The following is a 25,839-nucleotide window of genomic DNA, read 5'->3' on the forward strand; positions in this document are numbered from 1 at the left end:
CAGGAAGAGAGAACAAAATGTAAAGTTGAAGTAAACCACTCTCCCGTTCGTATCACCATTGAGTTATCCATTGATGCTCCCTCGTGGTGTTGGCGTGTAGGTGCGAGCGGTCCATTATAAGAGCGTGGCAAAATGGTATAATTAATAATGATTCATTATTATATCCTTCACATCATAATTACCTTTTGTAACAAATTGATTATTTTGTGAAATTTATTAGTTATAATTATCATTAATATATGTCAAGTATTGCCCTGTGAAACACCGCATATTGTGCCCAGTAATCCTCCAGTTAATATTCAATACATTTTTGAAATTTAGTAATTTGAATGTAATTATTATGGATTATTATTACCCGAAACCGTTTGGAAACAACTGTATAATTTATTTATTAGTCAATTTTTTTTAAAAAAATGCAATTTTTCACTTGTAATTCAGGTGCCACGCGGCATGCACTTTAGGGTTAACTCGCGATTGGTGATGGAAGGTAACATCGACGTCCTTCACAAATTCTTTCGAAGAAATCGTTTAGTTTCTTTTTATATTCAAATGTTAACTGAATGTTGAAATAATCACTTGTCATCATGGGCCCCCCACCCACATCCAGGAGTAGGGCTCGTAGGCTCGGATCTTTCGCCCCCCCCCCCCCCCGGTCAGATTTCTCATGGGCCCTTCTATAGTTCATGTATAGCGTGAAAAAGCAAAAAATTATGAGAATTGTCCCGGGACACAGGGCTAGAGCCCTATCAGTCCCGGCCTTGTGGGGGCCCATGACGGCCATAAGCAAGGCTTTTACAGTGTTTCTCAACCCTTTTTCATGTAGGGGGTGGGGTGTTGAGATGTAGCCGAAGGCGACAAATTTGGGGAATGAGCGGTCAGGAAAATTGGAGTGGGAAAAGGGCGAAGATTTGTATAGTCCGCGGGCAATAGAACCATAAATTTACTTCGGACATAAATCAAGGAGACTGAAAGAACGTGTAAGCATTGGAGTGACCCACAGTGTGTGAACGTGGGATCGAACAAAAGTGACCTAAAGACATGGGAGTGAGCCAGGGTTTAAGCTGGATAAATTTCTTTCCCCAAAAAGCGAAAATGGGGGGGAAAAGCTTTAGCAAAATGCTACAATGCTAAGGGGCCATTCAAGTCAGCAGATTTTTAGCCATTTTTGACCCCTCCCCCTTTGTCAGCGAAATTTAATCAGCAACGTAGAATATTTCATATCTTTAAAAAGGGTGGTTGATGATGTAAGCAACCTTCAAACTTCCCCCCCCCCCCCCCGATTCTGACGTAATACTTGAATGACCCCTAATGTAATAGTTGATGGTTAGATGTCTACTCGTTGCCTACCTCCCGTATGCATTTTTGCGAAAGTGGCTGCTACTTTTTTCGCATTCTACGATTTTCTTTTTCATTTTGCGAAAAATGCGACAGTAGCTTAAACCCTGGAGTGAGCGGGGGGGGGGGGGGTCTGTCCAGTCGAAATTTGAGTTTTCTGGAACCAATAAAATTGGGAATTTCTTTTGTCATTAACTATTTTAACAGGACCTTACGAGAAAATATGGACAGATCCCTGGTGATAGAACTGCGAATGAGAAAGGACAGTGGCCTCGGGAGCAAGGGCTGATGTCAGTTAGTGACCAAACATTGACTAAGGAATTGTGCTAGCACATGAATGACCAAAAGAATGACTTGGAGGCACATTTTACGGAACAGCTGTCGTATGGTCCGCCACTTGACGATTATTTGGCGCCGCACATGTCTGATGGCCCGACGAAGAGTCACCGTCAGACACTGCGGACGCTGAAAAAAAAACAGCAGCGTGCAAAACATAATAGAAACCACCAAGCATAAAAATCAAAAAAAATATCAGTTAAAAAAAATTACACCTGGCCCATATTTTTAATAAAAACAAGGGTGGGAACTCTGCGCCAAAACTGATATCTTGCGCCATCCTGCTCCAATAGCCTATTTTTGCATTTTTCTGCGCTAAATAGCGAATTTTGCTTCAGTATGCCCGGAATTTCGGAAAGGACGCCAAAAATTTTTTGTTCCTGCTAGCCACGAAACGATTCTTTCCGAGAAGAGCGTGTTTTATTCCACTATACTTAAACTATCGGCCCCTGATCGGGCTTTCCATCGCAAAATCCCGATATTGTCCGTGATCGTGGAACTGAAGATGGTTTGCAATGCCTTTCAGCTTTAAAGTGCAAATTCGAGTGTTTCCGTTTAAAAAAAAAAGTTGTCACATGTAGTCGATTGTGTTAAATCCAGATGTTTCGTGAAGAAAAATTTCATTCCGGGAGTAAAAAGTGCATGTCCGCCGAATTACGAATGTTAGTTTAGAAACTTTGCCGAATAACGAGCGTTAAATCGTCAATATTGCCAAATATAGAGTGTCAGATCGCCAATCTCGCCAGATAATGAGTGCTGAATCGCCAAACATCGAGTTGATTCTTTCGAAATTCTCTCCCATTTTGCAACAATTTCTTTCCAAGTGTAAAAAAATTTAAAACTTATAAAATTTTTTTAGCTCATTTGAAGTGCTGCTGTTCAAGGCAGCAAATAGTTACTCCTCAGTAATACCCTCAGTAAGCAAAAGTCATCTTAAATAGACTGGTGCAAAAAATTTTATGACAGCCGCTCTTTCAAACAAAGTGTCAAAAGCCTAAAACACCAAAAACAAAAATCAAGCTGACGAAAAGATGTTTGATAACAAAAGAAATGCTGCAGTTTTATTTTGAAAAGGGTTGAGGGTTAGCGAAAATATTCTTGTTAATTTCACTGCTCCAATTTATAAATATCTGCTCCGAATCCCACATTTTGCTGTTCCGAATCACGAATTTGCTGCTCCGAAATGGACTTAGTCACTTCCCACCCCTGTAAAAAGATCGGGGCATAAGGAATTCCGGGCATAAATATTCTATGTATTAAAACTAAAACCCGGACCCGTTTTTTTAAATGAACGGATCCGGGCATGAAAAATTCTGTAGGTTCATTTTAAATAATAAACCGATAAAACAGAAAGCATGGCAATGGATGAATAACTAATAAATACAACAAAATAATAAAACGGTATGATACAACCTGGGCAGTAGATAATAATCCGTAAGGACGTAAATTACAGAAGGGAGGAATAATAATCAAAGAGAGAGACGCGCTGGAAATGGAACAACGGCTGCTTAGAATTTTTGAAAAAACGTAGTGAACAAAAGAAAAATCCTGTTTGGCGAAGCTAGCGCCATCTAGTATCACCCAACGAAACCGGAAAAGTGTTTAAAAATACGGCAACCCAGAGAAGCATTATGATGATCTTGGCGACTTATCGCGAGAAAAAAGTAGCCAAAATCGTGGCGGACCATACTGCATCTGTTCCGTAGAGAAATCTTTGAGAAAAGATTTACTATTTTTCTCTGGAAAGACCTATAGTTAATGTACCAAAATCTGTCTTATTTACCGTAGGAGCTAGTTGCATTTCACCTAAAGGCGCGTATACACAAGCACGCGGAACATGCAATGATAGCATTCGCAATTGGTTGTTCAGTAATTTGTATGGTGTTGTGAACGATTCTTGGGCTGTTTTCACTGGATCCACCTGAAATCCGTTTTTTCAAGGAACACAAAGGAAGTTTGTGTACCCACCCCACGAGCGGATTAGAACCGCTGCAGTGGGTCCTGCGTTGCATGATCGGCACCTTTAGATGCGTGCAACTTGTCTGAGAAGTTATTGAATTAGTAATATTGCTTTTTATAATTTACATTTTAAACTAATATATTCATCCAAATTACCCTCTGGATGTAATTAATGGAGTTTCATGAAAATTCTGTATATAATTTTTATGTAATTTTTTTAATGTTTAGCCGCCTAAACAAGATCAGAAGAAAAAAGATCCCAAAGCAGGGGCTAAGAAGAAGGAAGGAGCATCTTCGGGAGGCAAGGCCAAGAAGAAGGTAATTTTGTTTGGTCTTGAATTTTATATCGTTATGTCTTTTTTTTGTCGTGCTTGTAAGTAATATACAGCATATTGATCCAAGAGCAATGTAAAACGAACAGTCCTACTGCTTGTATGTGAAAAGATGGGAAAAAAATTCATTATTATCTCTCTGAAAGCAAAGGATATGCGTGAAACGGGCATTTATTTTGCGTACAGCAGATTTGATCAAACCATCTCACCAGCTTGTTGCATCTTGTGAAAATAAAACATTGTATCTATATTGAAATTAGCGATTTGCCGTGGCTGGGCCAGTTGTATGACCCTTCATTTTCGAATTTAAGTAATTATAAATGAAATGTAATTATTCATGCGATAGGGTGACTGGAGGTTTAATAATGATTTTTTTATTCATTCCTTCCCCGCTTATATTCAATCTGTAAGCATCCAAAACATATTGATGTAAGTATGAGGGGGGGGGGAACAATTAGAATTACAAGCAGGATTTGAACTATTGACCTTTATACTGCCAATTATACATTGAATGAGCTAGGCTAACAGTGAATAGTAGCCGGAGTTGAAATTTATCATTTTTAATCATTCATTATTCACTGATGTACAAGTGCACCGGATATATATAAACATCCAGCTCTGTGTATGTATCCATAGCATATTCTCTGGGACGATAACCACTTGTGATTGTCTTTTAGTTTTGAAATATATTTCCCTGTGTGTAGTTAAGGCTTGAACTATGTAATGATGAGCACAAATATCTGGATATCCCGTGAAAGATTTGCTCAATGTGTTCTGAACATTTTGAAACCATTTTGATCATTAGACGCCTATAATTTGTTTTCATAATTTTGTTATAGTTGTAAGATTTTTTTTTTTTTTGTTGAGCTCAAAAAAATAACTTTAGAAGTTATTAAAAACGGAGTTATGTTTAGCCACATTTTAACAAGAGCTGTTGTAATGATGAAATCTAACTCTAAAGTCATAGTTTTTCGTGCTGAAACATTTCCCACCCGTTTTCTGAGCAGCAGCTTTCGTGGTTTTACTTGATGTTGAACTCCTATTTTTGTTTATATAACATAAAAGACCTTCGTATGCTGACAAAGAAAAATTTCAATTGGTTAATAGTAGTCAGTCATTGCTGATCGGTACTGTAAGAGATTGTATAGATCGACGCTTATGATAATTTCTTGTCAATTAGTATTGCTGGTGTGATGAATTAAACTTAGGACACCTATGAGGTTTATTATGAAATGTGTTATTTTCTGACTGGCAACCAATCTCTTGTTCAGGGTGTCTGGCTCAATTTTGGGTCGTATTCCAGGCGTATCACGAAATATAAATTAATTTTGAATTAAATTTTTTGTACAAAATTTAACAAAATTGTTTCATGATGTAAAGATCCGAAAAAGTCTAATAATCAATTTTAATACAGTAAAACCTCTTTTGCAGACACCATTCGGATGAAAAAAATCCTTCTTAAAAGAAGTGTGACCAGAGGTTTGAAAAGCATACTTTTATTATAAGTGGGATAACTATTTGTTTTAAAAAAAATGTTTCACTAAGGTTATATTTATCTTGCTTCTTGAAAGTACTAGCAAAATCAGTGATTAATTGAATTTGACATGTGTAACTCTTTGACACGCTGCTTCAGGATCATATATACAAATGTCTGCATAGATCTTTCCCCCCAAAGCTATTTCTTCTGGTAGCTCTTTTGGGCCACAACTTCATGTTACGAGTTCAAACATCTGAGTGTTCCGATCACCAGTTTTTTTATCTATAATTGCTTGCTTAAGTAATAAATTTCAATGAAATCTGCATGTTTTTCGATATCAATTGATCTTTTTTCGTGTTAAGGCCCGTTTACACGAGGCAAGCGCTTTAGTGGGCAACTTAATTTTAACTTACCGATTCTTCTTGAAACACTCCACACGATGAATGGCAAGTAGGTGCTCATTGGATTATTTTTACGGAGGTGAGCGCAGTTAGCGCATGCACGCTTCAGTCTATTCAAATCCACGGAGAGAGACAGACGCACAACTCGCGGGAGTATAATAGTAATAATTTTTTATTTATCTGGCATTCAGAGAGGTGCTTTTTTTAAAGTTCATAGCTTTCGTAACAATGGATGAAGATGATCAGGTAGAACTTGAGAATACTGTGATCAGAGCCACATTATATATATATTTTTTTAAAGAATATAACTTTATTCACTTAAATAAATGTATTCATTAAAAAAGAGGGAAACTTTTTTCTCACTTGCACGAGAGCAACACACTGAGCGAGAAGTAGGTCACGCAAGGGAAACAGTTCCCTTGTCTCCTTTTTTCGCCTCTGCACCCACGTAAGGGGGGCGAGAGATGACGCCACAGGGGAAAAAAGAATACACAACATATTATAAAGTTATGTAAGTCATCGAGAAGAAATATAAGATTTCTCTATTTCTCGTCCAAGTTGTAAATATTGATTATATGATATTTTAATCGAAGTTGAAAAGGAGATAAATTATGAATTATGGAAGCTGAAAATACTGGAAAAGATTCTTGGCATTCATAGGAAATTCTAAGGGTTAAAAATTAATAAAAATTCATTAAACAAAAATTATTTCCAAATTTTCGAAATCATTATTTTTTAATTTAATCTATAGAGATGACATCTTTATGTTAAATATTTGATCATGTATTTTTACAACAGATGGTAGCGAATTCGTTCTGGACGAGAGAAATATTCGAAACCCCCCTCCAGTTTTTAATATATAAATCCTCCTTACCCGATATATATTTTTGAATCTTTAATTTTTTTCCACTCCTGACATCACGTCGACAGAATATTCCATAGCTTTTTCCAACATCGAATAATTTTTAGCTTGTTAAAGGTAATTTTCATTACTATAGTTCAACAAACATTCATGGCGAAGATATTTTTAAACAAACTTGAAGGTTGTGTCCTCTGGCCACCTCACCATCCAATATTTCCGTGGAATTCTAGCGAAACTTCAGGAGACGACGGAGTATGAACAAGTTCACGCTTGAGATCAAAATAAACCCCTCCGTGAGAGAGCAAAATGACCCCTCCAGCGTGGCAGGTCACACCCACTGGTGCATGAGCATACGTCTACTTAACTGGAAAAAATAGAACCCTTCTTATCTGACTTACCAACTAAATCACTTCTGCACTTGCACACTTGTCAACTAAAGCCGTGTAAACGGCCCTTATCGTCTGCATACATTGTATCGTACTTGGCAATTAAAAATTAAGTTACCAACTAAAGCGCTTGCCTCGTGTAAATGGGCCTTTAAATGAAATATATTTTCCTTGATTTTATTCAGTTTCAGTTAGCTGTGCAACTATAGTACTGAAGTAATTTTTTAGTAAACAAATTTGAAACTCTCGTGAAAGAATCGTGCAAATTTAGTTCTATGGATCTAATTAAAAAGTTTGTTTTGTACAGATATTGGAGTTGTCCAGTTGCAAAACACATTAAGTGCCAACTGGTGGGGTTTTTTTTTTTAAAGGAGTGAAAAAGAAACTTTTGTAGTGTCAGCTTGAAATTAAAAATTTTAATGATATAATATTGGCATTTTAACAATAGCGTTGGCTCTGAAAATATGCTGCAAGTTTTTTCTGTAAAAAACAAATCTAGTTGAGTTTTGCAACTGCATGACTCATTTGAAATGTGTGGGATGTGAGATGATTGGATCTCTATCTGTGAGTCCTGATTTTAATGTTCTGGCCATGTGAAGTTGTCGAATAGCTGTGACTATCTTAACTTCATTGGGGGGCCATTTTTAGGCACGTTGTTTAGATGCACCTGGGTCCATAACTAGTAAAAGTATACCATGGAGGATTCGTGTGTGTTTTTTCTTCTTACAAATACGTTTCTGGAAAAGTTATTTGCCGTACCTGCAGCAGCACTGGTTCAAATAACCTGTAGGTTTATCGCAAATAATGAAAAGCAAGCTATTACAAATAGTGATGTAATAAGCTGTTGTGATGATGAATGTATCTTTCGGGGCATAATTGAATGTTGACAATTTAATAACCCAACGTGTTCTGAACAACAGCTTTGGAATTTCCTTTCAAATTTACGTGTATATTCTGTTCTGAATTCCATGTCATTAAGTTTACCTCGTGATCTTGAAAAAATAAGACAAGATTCAGTTTTTGTTCTAATTCTGTTTATCAAACACGATTTCTTAATAAAATGATTCGTAACAGTTGGGTATAGACTAACCCCTGATTTTTATTTTTATTTCAATTTTATATAAAGGTATCGATATTTTCTTGTGAATGTCTTTTGTGCCATAATCTAGGCAGGGGGTTCAAACATCCCAATATCTTTTTAAATACCAGCATCAATTTGTCATAGCTGCAGATTGTATGTGTCGCTTTGTCTTGTATGCAAATCAGTGATTGATCGTGAGGTTCGTGTTCTCTGGACACTGGAGTGGATATGAAGTTGCTTAAGTGTTTTTGTCGTGGCAATCATCAAAATTGATCAGGCCTTGACAAATCCTAGGTGTTGGATCTCCATGATGACTTGAAAGTTTTGATAGCGTGTCAATGTTTCAAATTTACCTGAAAGTCTTCAAATTTTTAGCTTTATTAAAACCTTGCTGTCTGTAATAGATTCTTGTTTTTTCCCCGTATCTATAGAATAATCTCTATAAAATATGTATATCTGATGTGCTTTGCTTACTTGCATAGAAAATCGCAAGCAATTAGTCTTGGCCATTTCAGTATAAAGTTTAAATTTTTGAGTATAGGAAAAAATCTAATTATTACCAAATGTTCAATAAAAGAGAGCAACGTTTAAATCAAGTGTTTTTACCAATCGATAGATAATGAATTCCATAGAATAATGGTTATGAAATATACGAGATACAAACGAAAGCTATGCCTTTAATGATTATAAGTTGGCAAAATTTCAATCCTTTATTTCAGTGAAGGTTAAAAAATTCAAGTAGGTTTTCAAAATAAAGGGAAAAAAATATTTTCAGAGGAAAATATGGATCACTTGGGTCACCCATAGGTGCCAATGCTTCCGATTTTTTGGGTATTCATAGCAGAAAAATCCTTAAAAGTATTCACATTGAGTTTTGCTTGAATGGGGAAAATCCCTAAAGAAAACACTTTCAGTCCTTGTAATTTTGGACTGACTCCTCGGAAAATATGGGAAATCAAGATTTCAAGTACGAAAAATTGGTAGTTGTCGCCAAATATGGTGGTTAAAGAAAGCAAATTGGGTAATTATTGTTTTTAAAAAAATCAGGACGGTAAATTACATCCCGGAAAGACAGGATTTATATGTGGTCACCAATCGCAATTTTAAAAGTTCCCCGTTTTTATTTGACATGTTTTTTTTTTTATGCGGAAGGTGTCATCACAGGATAAACTAGATTTTTCAAGTCTGTGAATTGGCGCCTAATGGTCAACCTTAAAAATATGTAATTTTCTTTTATTTGCCTGTTTTCTTCTGTGTAAAATAGTTCATGGAGTGATCAACTATATTTTTCAAATATGGGAATTAACACTTAAGTACCACATTTTAACGTGTATAAGGAATCTCCTGTTTAATTTAGGAAAGTTTTTAAAGATATATATTTTTCAACCGTCATAGAAAATTATAAAACTCATAACTTATTTGATATTGCAATCAGGTACATGAACTAATTGTGTTATCAATGAAATTGAGATTCAAGTTTAGAGTAATTTGCCAATATCTATATTATACTATCCATGTATAAGGAACCTCCCCTTCCCCCCCTCCCCAAAAAATTCATTTTGTTGAGAGTTTGAAAGATGCATTAAGATTTTTGAGCGCGGATAGGAAGAAAAGTTTTGGGTGTTAAATATATTTGGTTGATTTATTGTACGAGAGCTGTCATAATGATGAAATCTAATTGAAGTCTTAGTTTTCATGCAGAAACATTTCCCACCCGTTTTCTGAAAAGCAGCTTTCGTTGTTTCACTTGACTGTTAGTTTTTTTATTCAACAACTTGAACATAAAAAAAAAATATTTTTACCAAGAAAAATTTGTAGTTAATAGTAATCAGTATTGCAAGAAATTGGATGGATCGACTCGTATATGTCAAATTTCTTGTCAATTGGTATTGTGAAGAACTAAACTTAGGACACCTATGAAGGTTATTATGGAATGTGTTATTTTCTGACTGGCAACAGATTTCTTAGTGCAGGATGTCTTAGTTTTGAAAAAGTCTTTAGTTTTTTGTGCAGAAACATTCCCACCTATTTTAGGAACAACTTTCATTGTTTTACAGAAACATTTTTTTCGTTTTTACAACTGCTATGTACAAAATAAACATGCATACATATTGAAAATTGACATACTTTAAGAAAAGTTATGATAATCGGGTTATTCAAATCAATTGATCACTTCATGAATTGTGAAATTTTTTGTCCATTGGTATTGCTGGAATGATGAACTATACTTAGGACACCTATGATAGTTATTATGAAATGTTATATTTTCTGACTAGCAACAGATTTCCTTGATCAGCAGCAGTGCTGATTATTCTGTGACGTACATTGTAGTTGTTTGGGGTCGTAGCTCTTTGGTCATATTGTCAGTCAAAAGTCAGGGCTTACTATCCAAACATCTAAGGCCTTGGGGGCACTGGTTATGGAACCTGGGTTTTTGATTAGTGAAAGTGTGCTGTGGGATTCACATTTGTATTTTTTGGATGTTTGACCTTTTTCACGGGGTCTGTAGCAAACAGTGCTGGTGAATAAGCTGTTGTGGTGATGAATGTATCTTTCGGGGCATAATTTAATGTTGACAATCTAATAACCCAACGTGTTCTGAGCAACAGCTTTGGTATTTTCTTTTGATTCTGAGTTCCATCTCATTTAAGTTTCCTTTGTGACTACTTCGTGAATTTACTTATTTACAATGAGTGTACAGAGGCCAGATTTCTTAAAACAATGATTGCGTAGCAGCCTAGTATAGGGTAATCCTTGATGGTTTTTTCAAATTCTTTAAATTTGACTTTTTTTTCCATAGTCTAGTAATGACATTGCTGGAATGATGAATTATACTTAGGACACCTATGATAGTTATTATGAAATGTTATATTTTCTGACTAGCAACAGATTTCCTTGATCAGCAGCAGTGCTGATTATTCTGTGACGTACATTGTAGTTGTTTGGGGTCGTAGCTCTTTGGTCATATTGTCAGTCAAAAGTCAGGGCTTACTATCCAAACATCTAAGGCCTTGGGGGCACTGGTTATGGAACCTGGGTTTTTGATTAGTGAAAGTGTGCTGTGGGATTCACATTTGTATTTTTTGGATGTTTGACCTTTTTCACGGGGTCTGTAGCAAACAGTGCTGGTGAATAAGCTGTTGTGGTGATGAATGTATCTTTCGGGGCATAATTTAATGTTGACAATCTAATAACCCAACGTGTTCTGAGCAACAGCTTTGGTATTTTCTTTTGATTCTGAGTTCCATCTCATTTAAGTTTCCTTTGTGACTACTTCGTGAATTTACTTATTTACAATGAGTGTACAGAGGCCAGATTTCTTAAAACAATGATTGCGTAGCAGCCTAGTATAGGGTAATCCTTGATTGTTTTTTCAAATTCTTTAAATTTGACTTTTTTTTCCATAGTCTAGTAATGACATTGCTGGAATGATGAATTATACTTAGGACACCTATGATAGTTATTATGAAATGTTATATTTTCTGACTAGCAACAGATTTCCTTGATCAGCAGCAGTGCTGATTATTCTGTGACGTACATTGTAGTTGTTTGGGGTCGTAGCTCTTTGGTCATATTGTCAGTCAAAAGTCAAGGCTTACTATCCAAACATCTAAGGCCTTGGGGGCACTGGTTATGGAACCTGGGTTTTTGATTAGTGAAAGTGTGCTGTGGGATTCACATTTGTATTTTTTGGATGTTTGACCTTTTTCACGGGGTCTGTAGCAAACAGTGCTGGTGAATAAGCTGTTGTGGTGATGAATGTATCTTTCGGGGCATAATTTAATGTTGACAATCTAATAACCCAACGTGTTCTGAGCAACAGCTTTGGTATTTTCTTTTGATTCTGAGTTCCATCTCATTTAAGTTTCCTTTGTGACTACTTCGTGAATTTACTTATTTACAATGAGTGTACAGAGGCCAGATTTCTTAAAACAATGATTGCGTAGCAGCCTAGTATAGGGTAATCCTTGATGGTTTTTTCAAATTCTTTAAATTTGACTTTTTTTTCCATAGTCTAGTAATGACATTGCTGGAATGATGAATTATACTTAGGACACCTATGATAGTTATTATGAAATGTTATATTTTCTGACTAGCAACAGATTTCCTTGATCAGCAGCAGTGCTGATTATTCTGTGACGTACATTGTAGTTGTTTGGGGTCGTAGCTCTTTGGTCATATTGTCAGTCAAAAGTCAAGGCTTACTATCCAAACATCTAAGGCCTTGGGGGCACTGGTTATGGAACCTGGGTTTTTGATTAGTGAAAGTGTGCTGTGGGATTCACATTTGTATTTTTTGGATGTTTGACCTTTTTCACGGGGTCTGTAGCAAACAGTGCTGGTGAATAAGCTGTTGTGGTGATGAATGTATCTTTCGGGGCATAATTTAATGTTGACAATCTAATAACCCAACGTGTTCTGAGCAACAGCTTTGGTATTTTCTTTTGATTCTGAGTTCCATCTCATTTAAGTTTCCTTTGTGACTACTTCGTGAATTTACTTATTTACAATGAGTGTACAGAGGCCAGATTTCTTAAAACAATGATTGCGTAGCAGCCTAGTATAGGGTAATCCTTGATGGTTTTTTCAAATTCTTTAAATTTGACTTTTTTTTCCATAGTCTAGTAATGACATTGCTGGAATGATGAATTATACTTAGGACACCTATGATAGTTATTATGAAATGTTATATTTTCTGACTAGCAACAGATTTCCTTGATCAGCAGCAGTGCTGATTATTCTGTGACGTACATTGTAGTTGTTTGGGGTCGTAGCTCTTTGGTCATATTGTCAGTCAAAAGTCAAGGCTTACTATCCAAACATCTAAGGCCTTGGGGGCACTGGTTATGGAACCTGGGTTTTTGATTAGTGAAAGTGTGCTGTGGGATTCACATTTGTATTTTTTGGATGTTTGACCTTTTTCACGGGGTCTGTAGCAAACAGTGCTGGTGAATAAGCTGTTGTGGTGATGAATGTATCTTTCGGGGCATAATTTAATGTTGACAATCTAATAACCCAACGTGTTCTGAGCAACAGCTTTGGTATTTTCTTTTGATTCTGAGTTCCATCTCATTTAAGTTTCCTTTGTGACTACTTCGTGAATTTACTTATTTACAATGAGTGTACAGAGGCCAGATTTCTTAAAACAATGATTGCGTAGCAGCCTAGTATAGGGTAATCCTTGATGGTTTTTTCAAATTCTTTAAATTTGACTTTTTTTTCCATAGTCTAGTAATGACATTGCTGGAATGATGAATTATACTTAGGACACCTATGATAGTTATTATGAAATGTATTATTTTCTGACTGGCAATTAACTGCTTACAGAATTGCTGAATGCCTGATTGAAGATTTCCAATGTATTTATTTGTCTGGAAGTGGTTCTGATGAATGTCTTTTGTGCCATAGTTATGTGTGCAGAAGGTTCAAACATCCCAAGGTTTTTAGAATACCAGCTTTAATTTTTATTAATCAAGTAGGTGCATGTTTGTGGTATAGGAGATAAATGGCAGTAGTTGGGTTTTTACTGTGACAAGCATCAGAAGGGATTATGGCTTGACGAATCTGTCGTCAGAATGACTAACTAATTTGAATCGCACGTTCTCTGAGTGTTTATTAAATTAACCTTAAAGATGGCGATTTCCTGAATTGATGTTTGTTGCTTATTGACTGGAAAATTACCACCAATTCCCAGAAAAGTTGAAAATTAGGACTTCTGAAATGATTGACTTCAAAAAAAAAAATTTGCTGGTATCTAATTTTTTTTCTGATTTTTTCAAGCCTTGGAAATGAAGTTTTCGTCTCAATTGATACATTGAATAACAAACTCCATTTTTATGCAGATTGAAATTTTACGGTGATTCGAAGCTGAATATTTTGACAATGGGAAGTGTTTTATTTTTTGTCTAAAAATTTATTACATGTAGGATTGCCTGCGACCCGAAAAGTCCAGACAAATCGGGGCAATGTAAAATATTTGACAAGTGGTGGAAATATACAAGTATTTAATAAAAAGGTGAAGTTTTTGTGAAGAGAAGACCGAAAGCAAAGAAAATTCGAAAGATCAAGATTTTTTGAAATTGAATTCTTTAGTTTTCTGGCAGGGAAATGATTATATATGTATAGATTATGCTTGGGGCTCTTTAAAGTTGAATTTCCCCCACAGCATGTAATAACTTGAGATAAATATGCAAAACTATTGAATTCTATTCGTTAATCTAATGGCATCTAAGTATTTCTTAGCTTTGATTGTACAGTTCAATTTCACTTGTGAATTCAATTTTTTAGACTAAGAGCAGATAACTATATATTAATATAGCTAGTGATGAATTACTTAGGACACCTATGAGGTATGTTAATGAAATGTTATTTTCTGACTGGCAATTAGCCACTTGCAGTGGGGGGGAGGAGTTCTCATCACTTTCCAGGGCGGTTCCTGGACAATACATCAGTCAATTTGAGTAAAAAAGGGGGTTGCGAGCTGATTCTTGACTCGCAAGAAAATTTTTGATCAGTGCCTCCTATGTTTCCTACATATGCCTATCCCTGTCTTATAATATGGTCCAGTTTTTGTATCTGAATGCAATCAAAGGTTTTCGAATTGACAGTTTTAACAGCTGTTAAACGAACCTGGTAATTCTGGAATATCTTGTTGACATTTCAATGTCTTAACTATTCGGGGTTATCTCAGCAAAATAAGATACATATTTATTACGAATAGTGTAATTCCACTCATTAATACCCTTCAAGTGTTTTTAAAATTTTCCTGATCTGTATTGTAGCTGCCATTCCCAAAGCAGAATGTGTTAAAATCTGTGACGTACGTCACAGAACAATAAGTTGGTGCTGTAGTTTTTGGATTGATATGACTGACTCAATACGCTGTTGTGGTGATGAATGTATCTTTCGGGGCATAAATCAAATGTTGACAATCTAAATAACCCAACGTGTTCTGAGCAACAGCTTTGATATCTTAGGCACGGGACTTGCCTACAAATATTGAAAGAGGGTCACGGTCGCTTGTGCTCTGAAGGATTTTGACACCAAATTTAATAAGGGAAACCCAGAGAAATCTGTTAATTGTTTATAGCCCATGGCCACATGGGATTTGTTGAGCCCTTTCGGTAGATTTCATATGGAACTCCAGTTATATGTGGCAATATTCTTTGCCTCGTATTAATTGCTGGTATGATGAATTACACTTAGGACACCTATGAGTATTTTCAATGACTTGTTATTTTCTGACTGGCAAATAATCACTTATATAACTCAGTTTATGGAAATGTCTCTTGATATTTGTTATTCAGTTTCACTTTTATATAGTTCTGAAATTGCTGTGATGATGAATGCCTTTCGGGCCTTAATTCCATGTGTTAAGAACTTATACATCCCAACGATTTTCAGATTTTCCTTTATAATTACTTTTGCTCATTCACAAATAATCTTGTAATGATTCGAATACAAGTTTTACTAAAAACCGGGACTTGATGAATTGGAAAAAATTGAGCACGAAAATAGTTTTTTGATTACACTTCAAGGACTTGGGATCCCTCTGTATGCTAACAGACAAGGTGGTATACTTTTCGATATTTGAAGTTGAAAGACAGCATGATATAAGTTATTGTACATGAAAAAATATTGGGTGGCAATTGGAATTATTATTTTTTAGTTGCCATGGCAACCGACCATTGGGCCAGCCCTGCGGGAAACTATCTGTGTGAAGATACCGATATCAAGTTTTCAGTATGTGATCGCCACTTGATTTTATGAATCCATCGGGACATGAAAATTTTGTTTGTAAATGGGAAGGACATTTGAAGAAATTTTGTGATTAAATAGTTGACGATCGTTGTCTGAGTTAGTCCTAAACTTTTCCACAACACTAGTGCTTAGCATCTTCAGGAGAATTATTAAAAGTGGATAAAAAGTCAAATTTTCCGAAGTCTAAAGTTGTGTTTACGCCTTCTAGTGGCTTAGCCTGCACTATTGTTTTGCGGTTGGTCTTATGACTGTCGGCAAATTAGGAACATTTCTTAGGTCGGAAGAGCCAGATTGGCGAAGATGCGAAATTAGAGAATTTTTCGAAGACTGCTGGAAATTTGACTCTTGTCCAGTTTTGCCAATTCTGAAGATGTCAACCGCTATTGTTATGGAAACATTGGGGACTAACTCAAACAATGAATGGTCTTCGAATCTGAATAGACAATTTTCATCAAATGATGCCCTCGAAAACCTTACCTAATTGTATTGTTTTGAATGAGAAGATGTGAAAAAAACCACACATGTAGTTCTTGAATTAGAAGCATAAAATTGAGCAGTGACTGTGCCTTGTGTTAGCAAGTGGAGAGGATATCTTTCTCTGCATATATTTAATCTGTTGAACTATAAGTGCAATGCAATGATTGAATAGTCGTACCACTGTATACCAATCTCTCTTTGCGGCGAGACTTTAAGGGCAGATCTGCTTGCATTAGCATCTCAAAGTTAGAAACCAACTTTAGCCAACCACCACTGGGGCAACGGTAGGATCCCATGAATCCAAGATTCCTGTCAGCAAAGTTTCAATTAATGGAGTATCTTCTTTTTTTTTTTTCTTTTTTTTTTTTTTTTAGACATTATGATCTCGTACTCTCTTGATTTGGAACCACCTTAAAAGTTGCTGGTGTGATGAACTAGGACACCTATGATATTCATAATGAAATGTTAATTTCTGACTGGCAATTTTACATTTGTAATTCTCATTCGCCTGAGGATAGTTTTGCATCTATTAATCAATTCTAAACCGAATTTTGGGGATGTTGTAATTGGAAAAGAACAAATTTTGCAATTGCTTCCAATCAAAAACTAGATGAATGATACTGGGTGCAACTTCGAAGCCTGTCAGGATATTTTTTATATATAACGTCAAATGAGTTTTGGGAAAAGGCATGTAAAAAGTTGATTTCACAAACCTTGTACACTTTTATTCATTGATGATGAATGTTGATGTATTTTTGTGATATTTATATGTGCAATAACTTGGTGTATAGTTTCCACTATGGGGATCCTCAAGCAATATCGTCTAATAAGCTGTTGTGGTGATGAATATAGATCTTTCGGGACAGAATTGTTGATTGTTGACAACTAAAATAACCCAACGTGTTCTGAGCAACAGTATGGTGTACAGATACAATTATCTCTTACGTGTTGGGAAAATGTCATTGGCTAGTGAATAAAATATATTTTTGTCTAAGTTGGCTGTTTTAAGTGGTTAGTGCTCCGGTTACCTCAGATGTCGGAAAGTGTAAGGTATTTCATAAAAGCTCTGTAAAGGGATAAACTCTACTACAATTTTAACTTGAAAGGTTATGATTCTGGATTTTGTATTCCAGAGTTTTGGTTAGGGAAATAATCATGTTTTGTTGGGTATTCTGTATGGTAAATTAATTTTAAGGCATAACTTGGTGATAACCAGATTTAAAAAATATTTACAACTTTTACTTTCTATGTATGTTTGTCCTTTATATACAATTTTAGACCGAACGTCGCCAAGTTTTACATATGTACCGGCTGGGATTGGACGTTAGGCTACTTTAAAAGTTTGTCAGAGTAGGGAAAAACCATTGGGCAACAATGGTTCCTGGTTCTCAAACAATGTGCAGACCTGCCAACTCTCCGGATTTAGGCGGGAGACTCCACATTTTGCATCCTTTCTCCTGTTCTCCGGATTTGTCAACATTTTTCTGGATTTTGGCAGAAAATTGGATTTTACGCGAGCTTTCGTGTTGTGACATTAATGACTGTCGTCATCATTAGGGAAAACACCCCTAGAGGGCAGCCGTGGTCATTTCCATCGAGCAGCCATAAAAAGGTCTTGGTGACCGCATTTAGCACCTGGCAAAGACGTGACTTTGTTTACATAGCATTTATTGGCAATCATTTATTAGGGGTATGACCTTGGTTGCCGAAATTCCTGTTCAATCGTTATTGTATTCCATGCGGTAAATACAAGTTTTTTTCGTGAGCAGCTTTGTATTTTGAAGTTTTTAAATTGTTTCCTCCGATTAAATGTCTTCAGAAAGAAAATATAAAACTTTAAGCTATATAAACCTCAGACCTGCCAACTTTCCCGATTTAGGCGGGAGACTCTGGATTTTTCATCCTTCCTCCCTCTCTCTCTCCGGATTGTGGCAGAAAATTAGATTTTATGCGAGCTTTCACGTTGTCGTGGCTTCAATGATTACAGTCGTCCTTAGGGAGGACATGTGTAGTCATTTCTATCGAGCAGCCTCAAAAAGTCTCAGTGGCAGCTCAGCTTATAAAACTTTAAGCTATATAAAGCTTTTAAGAGTTCATATACCCAAGATAGAATCACTTATAGCATCCACGAGAGGAAACTTATATTTTATGAACAGTTTGTAGATGTGATTTCTCTATTCTGCATAGAAAGACTGACATGGAATTCTGCTCAGGGGCAATGCAGAACCTGCCTTGGGGAGGGGAATAATGGAACTTTGATTTAAAAACAATTAGAAAAAATTTGAATTTTTTTTTTTCCTTGATCAAGTTTGAGTGCAGGGGCGGGGTACCCTCCCCCCCTCGGGAGAATCTGGATTCCAAAAGTTGGCACGTCTGAATGCGTTTCAGACATGCATATGCCTTAACCAATGGTTTGTCTCTTTAATGCTGCCAGTATATGTATAATTTCATTCCTTTATAATGCTTTGTCACTTTTTCAATCCCCCTAGCAATTGAAGAAAACCCAGGCATTTCCAGCTATTTTTGCTAGTGTGTAATATAATGAGGGGTTCTCAAACTTGTTACCAGCGACTCCCCTAGAATAGTTCAGTAGGTATTTTCACTCGGGGGGAAAACACTTAAGAGCATAAATAGCTACACAAATGAATATATCCTGCTTTCATCACAATGTTCTTGGCAAAAGTTGGTGACATGCTGCACATTGAAAAACACTGAGCTGGTGTATTAATCTTTTTTGTCTTAACTATAAATCAGTGTTAGATAAATCCCCAAGGAGCACAGGTTACCATGGTGACTAAAAGAAATTAGGCAAAAAATCAATTTTCTGTGATTACTTGGGCAAAAATATAGTTGGTACCTAGATTTTTTCGTGAAGCTATACTATAAATTAAGCATGCAAAGGCTTTCTTCTAGCATCTTTAATGTAAGTGTATAAAAAACGTTCTAGAACCCCCATATTTTTTTTTATCAGCTTTTCTTGAACACTAACGCGTGAATTTCCTCTTCAAATCTTTTAAGACAGAATTGTTCATTAAAAATATTTTATATCAAATGATTGTTTCAATGTTTAGTGTAATTGAACTTGTGTCGATCTGGGAAAATAGTTTATATGTAGGTGATTACGTAGGCCTGCGTAAATTTTTAAGTGAATTCTTTACTTTGACCTCGACTGTTGCAGTGATGGATCTTTTGGGTGACTTATTCTAAATGATGAAAGAATCATCCTTGCGTTCTGAGCAGCATCATTTGTGGTCAGAAGAATGTTTTGTTTTTCACCCTTTTCCATTGTGTTGCTGGTTTTGAAATGAGTTTATAATTTACTGGCCTCCGATTTTGTACTGATTATTTCTTATAAAAAGTAGAGCGAAATGCAAAGCAATGTCCAGCCAACATGAAATTTTGAATTTTTATTCTTGGGTCCCCTTCAGTTTTACGTTTGAAGGTTTAACTGTATCTGTTTAGTTTTTTATTCCTGGTTTCAGCTGTTGCAGTGATGGATATTCTTTCGGGCCTTACTTCCAATGATGAAAAATGTCCCAACGTTCTGAGTAGCAGCTGTAATTTATCGTTCTAGAAAGTTAATACATGATAATGTGTTAAATTAACCTATTGGTAAATTACTGCAAACTTTCAAAAGGTTATTTTCTATATTGCATTGCATGGTAGAGTAACATTAATTTGTCTTAAAGATGCCGGTGCTTTGCATCTTTAAGGCATCTTGAATTTTCCCTAAAAAATTGGCAGTGCTTCTGTAAATTACGTGGTATGAGTTGTAACAGCTCAACTGCATTCCAATGAATTCTCATTTGTAGGGCTTGAATTCATTTTATAAGAAAAATTTAACATTTGAATCTATTCCCATTAGTGTTGAACACATCAATGCCAATGTATATTTTTTAAAATTGCAGAAGTGGTCAAAAGGAAAAGTACGAGATAAGCTTAACAACTTGGTGCTGTTTGACAAAGCGACCTATGAAAAGATGCTTAAGGAAATCCCAAGTTACAAGCTGATAACTCCATCGGTTGTGTCTGACAGGTTGAAGGTTCGAGGTTCTCTTGCTAGGAAAGCCTTGGAAGAGCTCCAACAGAAAGGTTTGTCTGCTTTTTAATGTGGCATGTTTTCTGCTTGATTAACATTTCAGTTCTATAAATTTATTTTTTGCATCTGTTATATCATTAATCCAGTTTCAAATGCTTAGAGTACTTTAGTCTTAAATATGTTAGTTCAACATTCGTGACGAGTTGCTGTGGTGATGGACACTCTTTCGGGCCTTATTTCCAATGATGAAAATGTCCCAATGTTCTGAGCGGCAGCTTTGATTGGTGATGAATTGGTTTTTGATCCCTTTTTTGAAACACTGATATTTTCTGACTAGCATCTCGGGTCGTTGGCCAACGTTCAGAAATATACTTTGGTAATAGCATGTTGCTGGTATGACGAACTACGCTTAGGACGCCTATGAGGTTCTTAAATGAAATACGACATTTTCTGATGTAGATGTGATTTCTCTATTCTGCATGGAAAGAATGGCATAGAATTATATTCTTCTCAGGGGCAATGCAGAACGTGCCTTGGGGGGGGGGGAATGTAACTTTTTCTTAATTTACTAAAAAATAAAATTTATGAATTTTTTTTTTGATTGAGTCTATGAGTGTTCGAGGAGGGGGGGGGGCCTCGGGAGAATCTCTGGATTTCAAAAGTTGGCATGTCTGCATATTGCTGGTATGACAAGCTACGCTTAGGACACCTATGAGGTTCTTAAATGAAATTTGATACTTTCTGACTGGCAACTCGGGTCATTGGCCAACGTTCAGAAATATACTTTGGTAATAGCATATTGCTGATATGACGAACTACATTTAGGACACGTATGAGGTTCTTAAATGAAATGTGATATTTTCTGACTGGCAAGTCGTGTCATTGGTCATCAAGTTTGGCTAATGTAGCTGGAGGGGGAGGCACATAAGTGTAATCTTTTATAAACCCCCACAAGAAGAAATCGTGCACTGTGAGGTCTGGCGACCTTTCGAGGCTGGTGATGTTTAACTGAATCGTTAAGTCCCATATGGCCGAATTATCATTTAGGAATGTGATTGTTTTGAAGTTCTCTAATGTCCAAGGTGGTGGTAGTGCCCAGTCACTACTAAACCAGACATGCACCTCGTGCATATTCCTCTGCGGAACCTGTAACGAATTGGTACATGTTGGAGAGTGTGTATATTGAAGTTTGTTTCTCTTAATGTTTGGTATGTGTTGTGCTGCCATCTGCAATTAATTTTTTAAATTGTGAGTTTTTTTTTTCAGTGCGTGAAGGGTAATGAATGAATAATTATACTGTTGTAGGCCTATTGCTCTCTGCCGCAAAACTTTAACAGGGAGATTGGCTCGCATTTACGCCTCGAAGTTGGGAACCACAGAAAACTGACTTCAGCCGATCACCGCTGCTGTGCCGGTGGGGTTTGAACCCGGATCCTCATGATGAGAGTTCATCACTATGACCACTAGACCACCACAGCGGTGTCCCATCTTGCTGGAAGATGAAGTCATTCAAATCTGTTTCTGTGGGAAAGACCAGTCTTGACCGACAATGAAGTGGCGGAGGAAGAGCATTAGCGCTGCCTGTCTGCAACTGCGAGAAACTCAATTCTCTTCCTGCCTATACATTGTTCAATCCAAACGGATAAAACGCTGAATAGTTATGTTTTTTTTAAATCAGAATTCTTTTTTGAAACACCTTTTATTTTCGTAATAGTTCTGCCAGTATGACGAGTAACACTTGGGACACCTATGAGGTTTTTAAATGAAATGTGATGACTGGCAATTCGTGTCATTAGCTACCATTTAAGTTATCACAAATTTTAAGATTCATTTCTGTTATTGTATTGCTGGTATGCTGAATTACGCCTGGGACACATGGGTTTTTTTACTTATAAACGGTGGATATTATTCTTAATTTTTTTTTTCCTATTTAAAAAAATTAAATGCTATAAAAACCTAATTACTTTTATATATAGGCCAATTTCCTCAAGAAAAATTTTGGAAATTACAAGAAATCGCCAACTATTGTAAAAAATTATGCCAAAGGCTTCATATACAAATAAAATTACCATTGCTAGTGAAATGCTATTAAATTGCCTAGTTATTAATATAGTCAATTATTGCTAAAATTGCTGATGGGGGAAATGAAGTTACATTGGGGGAAAATCTTAATGTTATGCTGAAATATTCAGAACGCTTTAACATGAAGATATATGCCTTAAATTCTGAAGTCAGTGAAGAATATCCAAAAATTACTGAAGTTTCATGGATGCTGTACACAATATTCTCAATTTTTTTACATTGGAGTATTTACTGCCAGTTGGATGGGGGGGCGTGTCTCCTGGTCATTATTGTGGTCCTCCCGTTACTTTTTTGAAGAGCAAATTTTAGCCATGGTGGCATGTACACTTCCCATGTGTTCTGCCCACTCGATGATAATAAAATGAATCGATAAATTTAATAAACTGAAAGAGGCCTAAAGGGTACCACCATATGAACATATTAAAAAGGGGCTCATCTCGAGTTAAACAGGGTTCTGCGAGTCAGAAAAGGTTGAGAACCGCTGCTCTATATAGTAGATTGTTGCTGTTCCCCCTCCTCCACAAGGTCTAATTGGTGTGCTATGATGGTTCTCAATCTAAAACTGTCAAAAATAATTTTTGAAAAAAATTGATGTATACGAGGTTTTCATTGTAATAAGGATATGATATATGGATCTGTAATAACTATTTCAAGTCGCTATTGCTGTTTTTAAGTGATCTTGTCATAAGCTGTTGTGGTGATGAATAGATCTTTCGGGGCGAAATTGTTACATGTTGACAACTTAATTAACCCAACGTGTTCTGAACATCAGCTTTTATGCAACCTGGTATATACTTGTGTTGTGTCTGCTTGACTAAGTTAAATTAATAATAAAATGATCTTGAGTAAGTTATGCATGCTTGCTTTGAATTGTCTTATGATTATTTTGCTCTCTTCCGCAGGTGTCATTAAGCAAGTCGTAAAACATCACAGTCAGATAATTTACACCAGGATCACAAAGGAAGACACATCATAGAATATATATCATGTCTTTTTGTGAATAAAACACATTTCTTTGTTTAATTCTATGGTCCTGTTGCTTCATTTGTCGTGTTTCAGTTTCATCAGGGTTGGTAAAAAAAAAAGTTTTTTTTTGGTTTAAACTGATTTTGTTTCAAAGAACATTAAAAAAATTCTGAAAAATCAAACTAATAATTAAAAAATGTTTATTAATGTAATTAACACTTACCATATTAATTAATAAATATTTCTTACATTTTTACAAAACAACTTTTGCAATTTAATTATTTTTTGCTTAACTCAATGTATTAGTGTTTGAAAAAAATTTTATCAATCATATAAAGGTTTTCTCCAGTTACTTTCAGTATGCTTAATTAGGAAGCTATTTTGCAAAAACTATAATAAAAATTAAGTGAATATAATGTTTAAATGAAGCATAAATAATGCAATTAGGGGCCGTCCAAGTATTGCGTCATCGATGGGGGTTCCCAATTTGGTGACCAGGGGGGAGGGGGTTTTAGATAAAGGGTGGTTGATGACGTAAGCATTATGAAAGTAAGTTAGGATTCAGAGGGGCAGGGCTGATGACGAAATTTTGCTGACAAGTGGGGGGGGGTATCAAAAATGGTTAAAAATTTGCTTACATAATACTTGAACGGCCCTTAGTGATAATTTACGATATACAAGGTGATTATAACTAAGGTTCTGATTTCAAAACACTAAAAAAAATTGTTAGAATAACTTGAAAATTGACATGAGAATATTCCTAAAGAAATGGAATTTTATTAAGTGGGGGGGGGGGTACTTAAAAATGTAAAATTAATGACATCATCCAACAGAAGCAATGGCCAGTCATGGCAAAATAACTTAATTATAGCATTACACGATTTTTCATGATTCATGGAAACATCTTAAAAAGTGAAGTAATTGAACAAAAACCTACAACTTAAATGTTAAATATGTTGTCCACCGTGTTCTGGCTAGAGGTGAAAGTCAACAGCAGATCAAGAGTATGCCATGGTCATGATGTGGATGCACTTGCAATTCACTTTTATTAAACCAAACATGCTCCCACGTTAATATTTCTGAGGAACCTCTAACATATAGGGGATGCGCTGAGGCTTGCAATGTGAACTGGCAGCCGGTCAGGTGTCATCCTGTTGTCAAAATAGGTCTTCACCTGAGTTACTGGTATGGCAATGTGCATCTTGGTAGAAGTTCTTTACACACACTGATGTGGTTGCACAAAATAGATTATACTGCTGGCCAAGTACAGTATCATCTACTTGCACTTTTTTTTCCTTTTGCAAAAGAAATTTCCATTGCTTCAGGGGTACCCATGCAAATTTTCAAGTCATTCTGACCAGTACTTATTGTATAGTTTTGGAATTAAAACTCAATTACAATCACCGTGTCTATAGCTGATTATTTTTCATAAATCTGTTACTACTATACAGTCGAACCCTGATTAACTGGGTCTAACAGTGAAAGTATATAAAAAAAAAACCTATTGAATATTAAGATATACAGGAGATGTGCTACTTATGATGGGAATGAAAATGTCTGAGGTAATGTAATATTAGTAGTCCAGTGGTTCTCAACCTTTTCGAGCCCGCGGCTCGGTTTCATTCATTTTTGTGAGTCGAAGCCCTGGTCAAATACACGCATAAGGAAAAATGAACCGGCCAATCGCTCACTACGGTATCGGCCCAGCGGTTGAGAAACACTGCACTAGTCTTTGTCCTTTAAGGACAGCTAGTGTGTTTATTGGATTATAAGACCACCCGCCCCTGGCATGATGGTGTCACTACTGTTGCTGCTTCTTTGTGAAGGGAAAAAGAAACCCTGTGAGATAATAGATATATAGCCTAAGGTTAGAAAGTGTGGTAAGAATCAAAAATTTTGGCTTCTGTATGTAACTAAATAACTAGGATACTTCATATGAAAAAAATATATATAATCAGGCCCCCACTTTGAGGCTTTGAAAAAACCACTTATGCCATTTAAAGATATACCATCAAAATGTGGTAAAAATTAAAAATTTTGGCTTATATACGGTATATAATGAACCAATATATTTTTCAAGGAAAAAATGATATTTAGGCCACTTTTATTTGGATTTTTTGAAAGAAACCACACTCTTAGTTTAAACCAAACAACCCTGCGATTAATACTGAGAGATTGCCTTAAGGATTTCATTTGTGTTCCGATTGCTTTTTCCCGGATGCAAACCATTGCATGAATGTGTAAATCACTTCAGTTAATGTCTGTGCGATCCCACAGCCTATTTCCCTTAAAATCACCAAATCCATATTACTGTACCATGTGTGCAAATTGAAATTAGAAGTAAC

General features: G+C 35.9%; 1 protein-coding gene and 5 non-coding genes across 6 annotated transcripts; all 6 read left to right on the forward strand.

Annotated features, from left to right (window-relative positions):
- Nucleotides 1-23,551, forward strand: RpS25 (ribosomal protein S25). Its single transcript, XM_089234075.1, has 4 exons — nt 1-135; nt 3,859-3,948; nt 20,316-20,499; nt 23,431-23,551. The coding sequence occupies exons 1-4, from the start codon at nt 133-135 to the stop codon at nt 23,502-23,504; spliced, it is 351 nt and encodes a 116-aa protein (XP_089090201.1). The 5' UTR covers nt 1-132; the 3' UTR covers nt 23,505-23,551.
- Nucleotides 10,379-10,446, forward strand: LOC149083556 (small nucleolar RNA SNORD58). Its single transcript, XR_016193130.1, has one exon. It is a non-coding gene; the product is annotated as a small nucleolar RNA SNORD58 (small nucleolar RNA).
- LOC149083557 (small nucleolar RNA SNORD58) lies at nt 10,986-11,053 on the forward strand. Its single transcript, XR_016193126.1, has one exon. It is a non-coding gene; the product is annotated as a small nucleolar RNA SNORD58 (small nucleolar RNA).
- LOC149083558 (small nucleolar RNA SNORD58) lies at nt 11,593-11,660 on the forward strand. Its single transcript, XR_016193127.1, has one exon. It is a non-coding gene; the product is annotated as a small nucleolar RNA SNORD58 (small nucleolar RNA).
- LOC149083559 (small nucleolar RNA SNORD58) lies at nt 12,200-12,267 on the forward strand. The gene has a single exon (XR_016193128.1). It is a non-coding gene; the product is annotated as a small nucleolar RNA SNORD58 (small nucleolar RNA).
- LOC149083560 (small nucleolar RNA SNORD58) lies at nt 12,807-12,874 on the forward strand. The gene has a single exon (XR_016193129.1). It is a non-coding gene; the product is annotated as a small nucleolar RNA SNORD58 (small nucleolar RNA).
- Nucleotides 23,552-25,839: the final 2,288 nt, after the last annotated feature.

The sequence above is a fragment of the Pholcus phalangioides genome, unplaced genomic scaffold, assembly GCF_987345545.1.
Source record: "Pholcus phalangioides strain wild (caught in Gottingen) unplaced genomic scaffold, Ppha-v1.0 ptg000008l_1, whole genome shotgun sequence".
NCBI lineage: Eukaryota > Metazoa > Arthropoda > Arachnida > Araneae > Pholcidae > Pholcus > Pholcus phalangioides.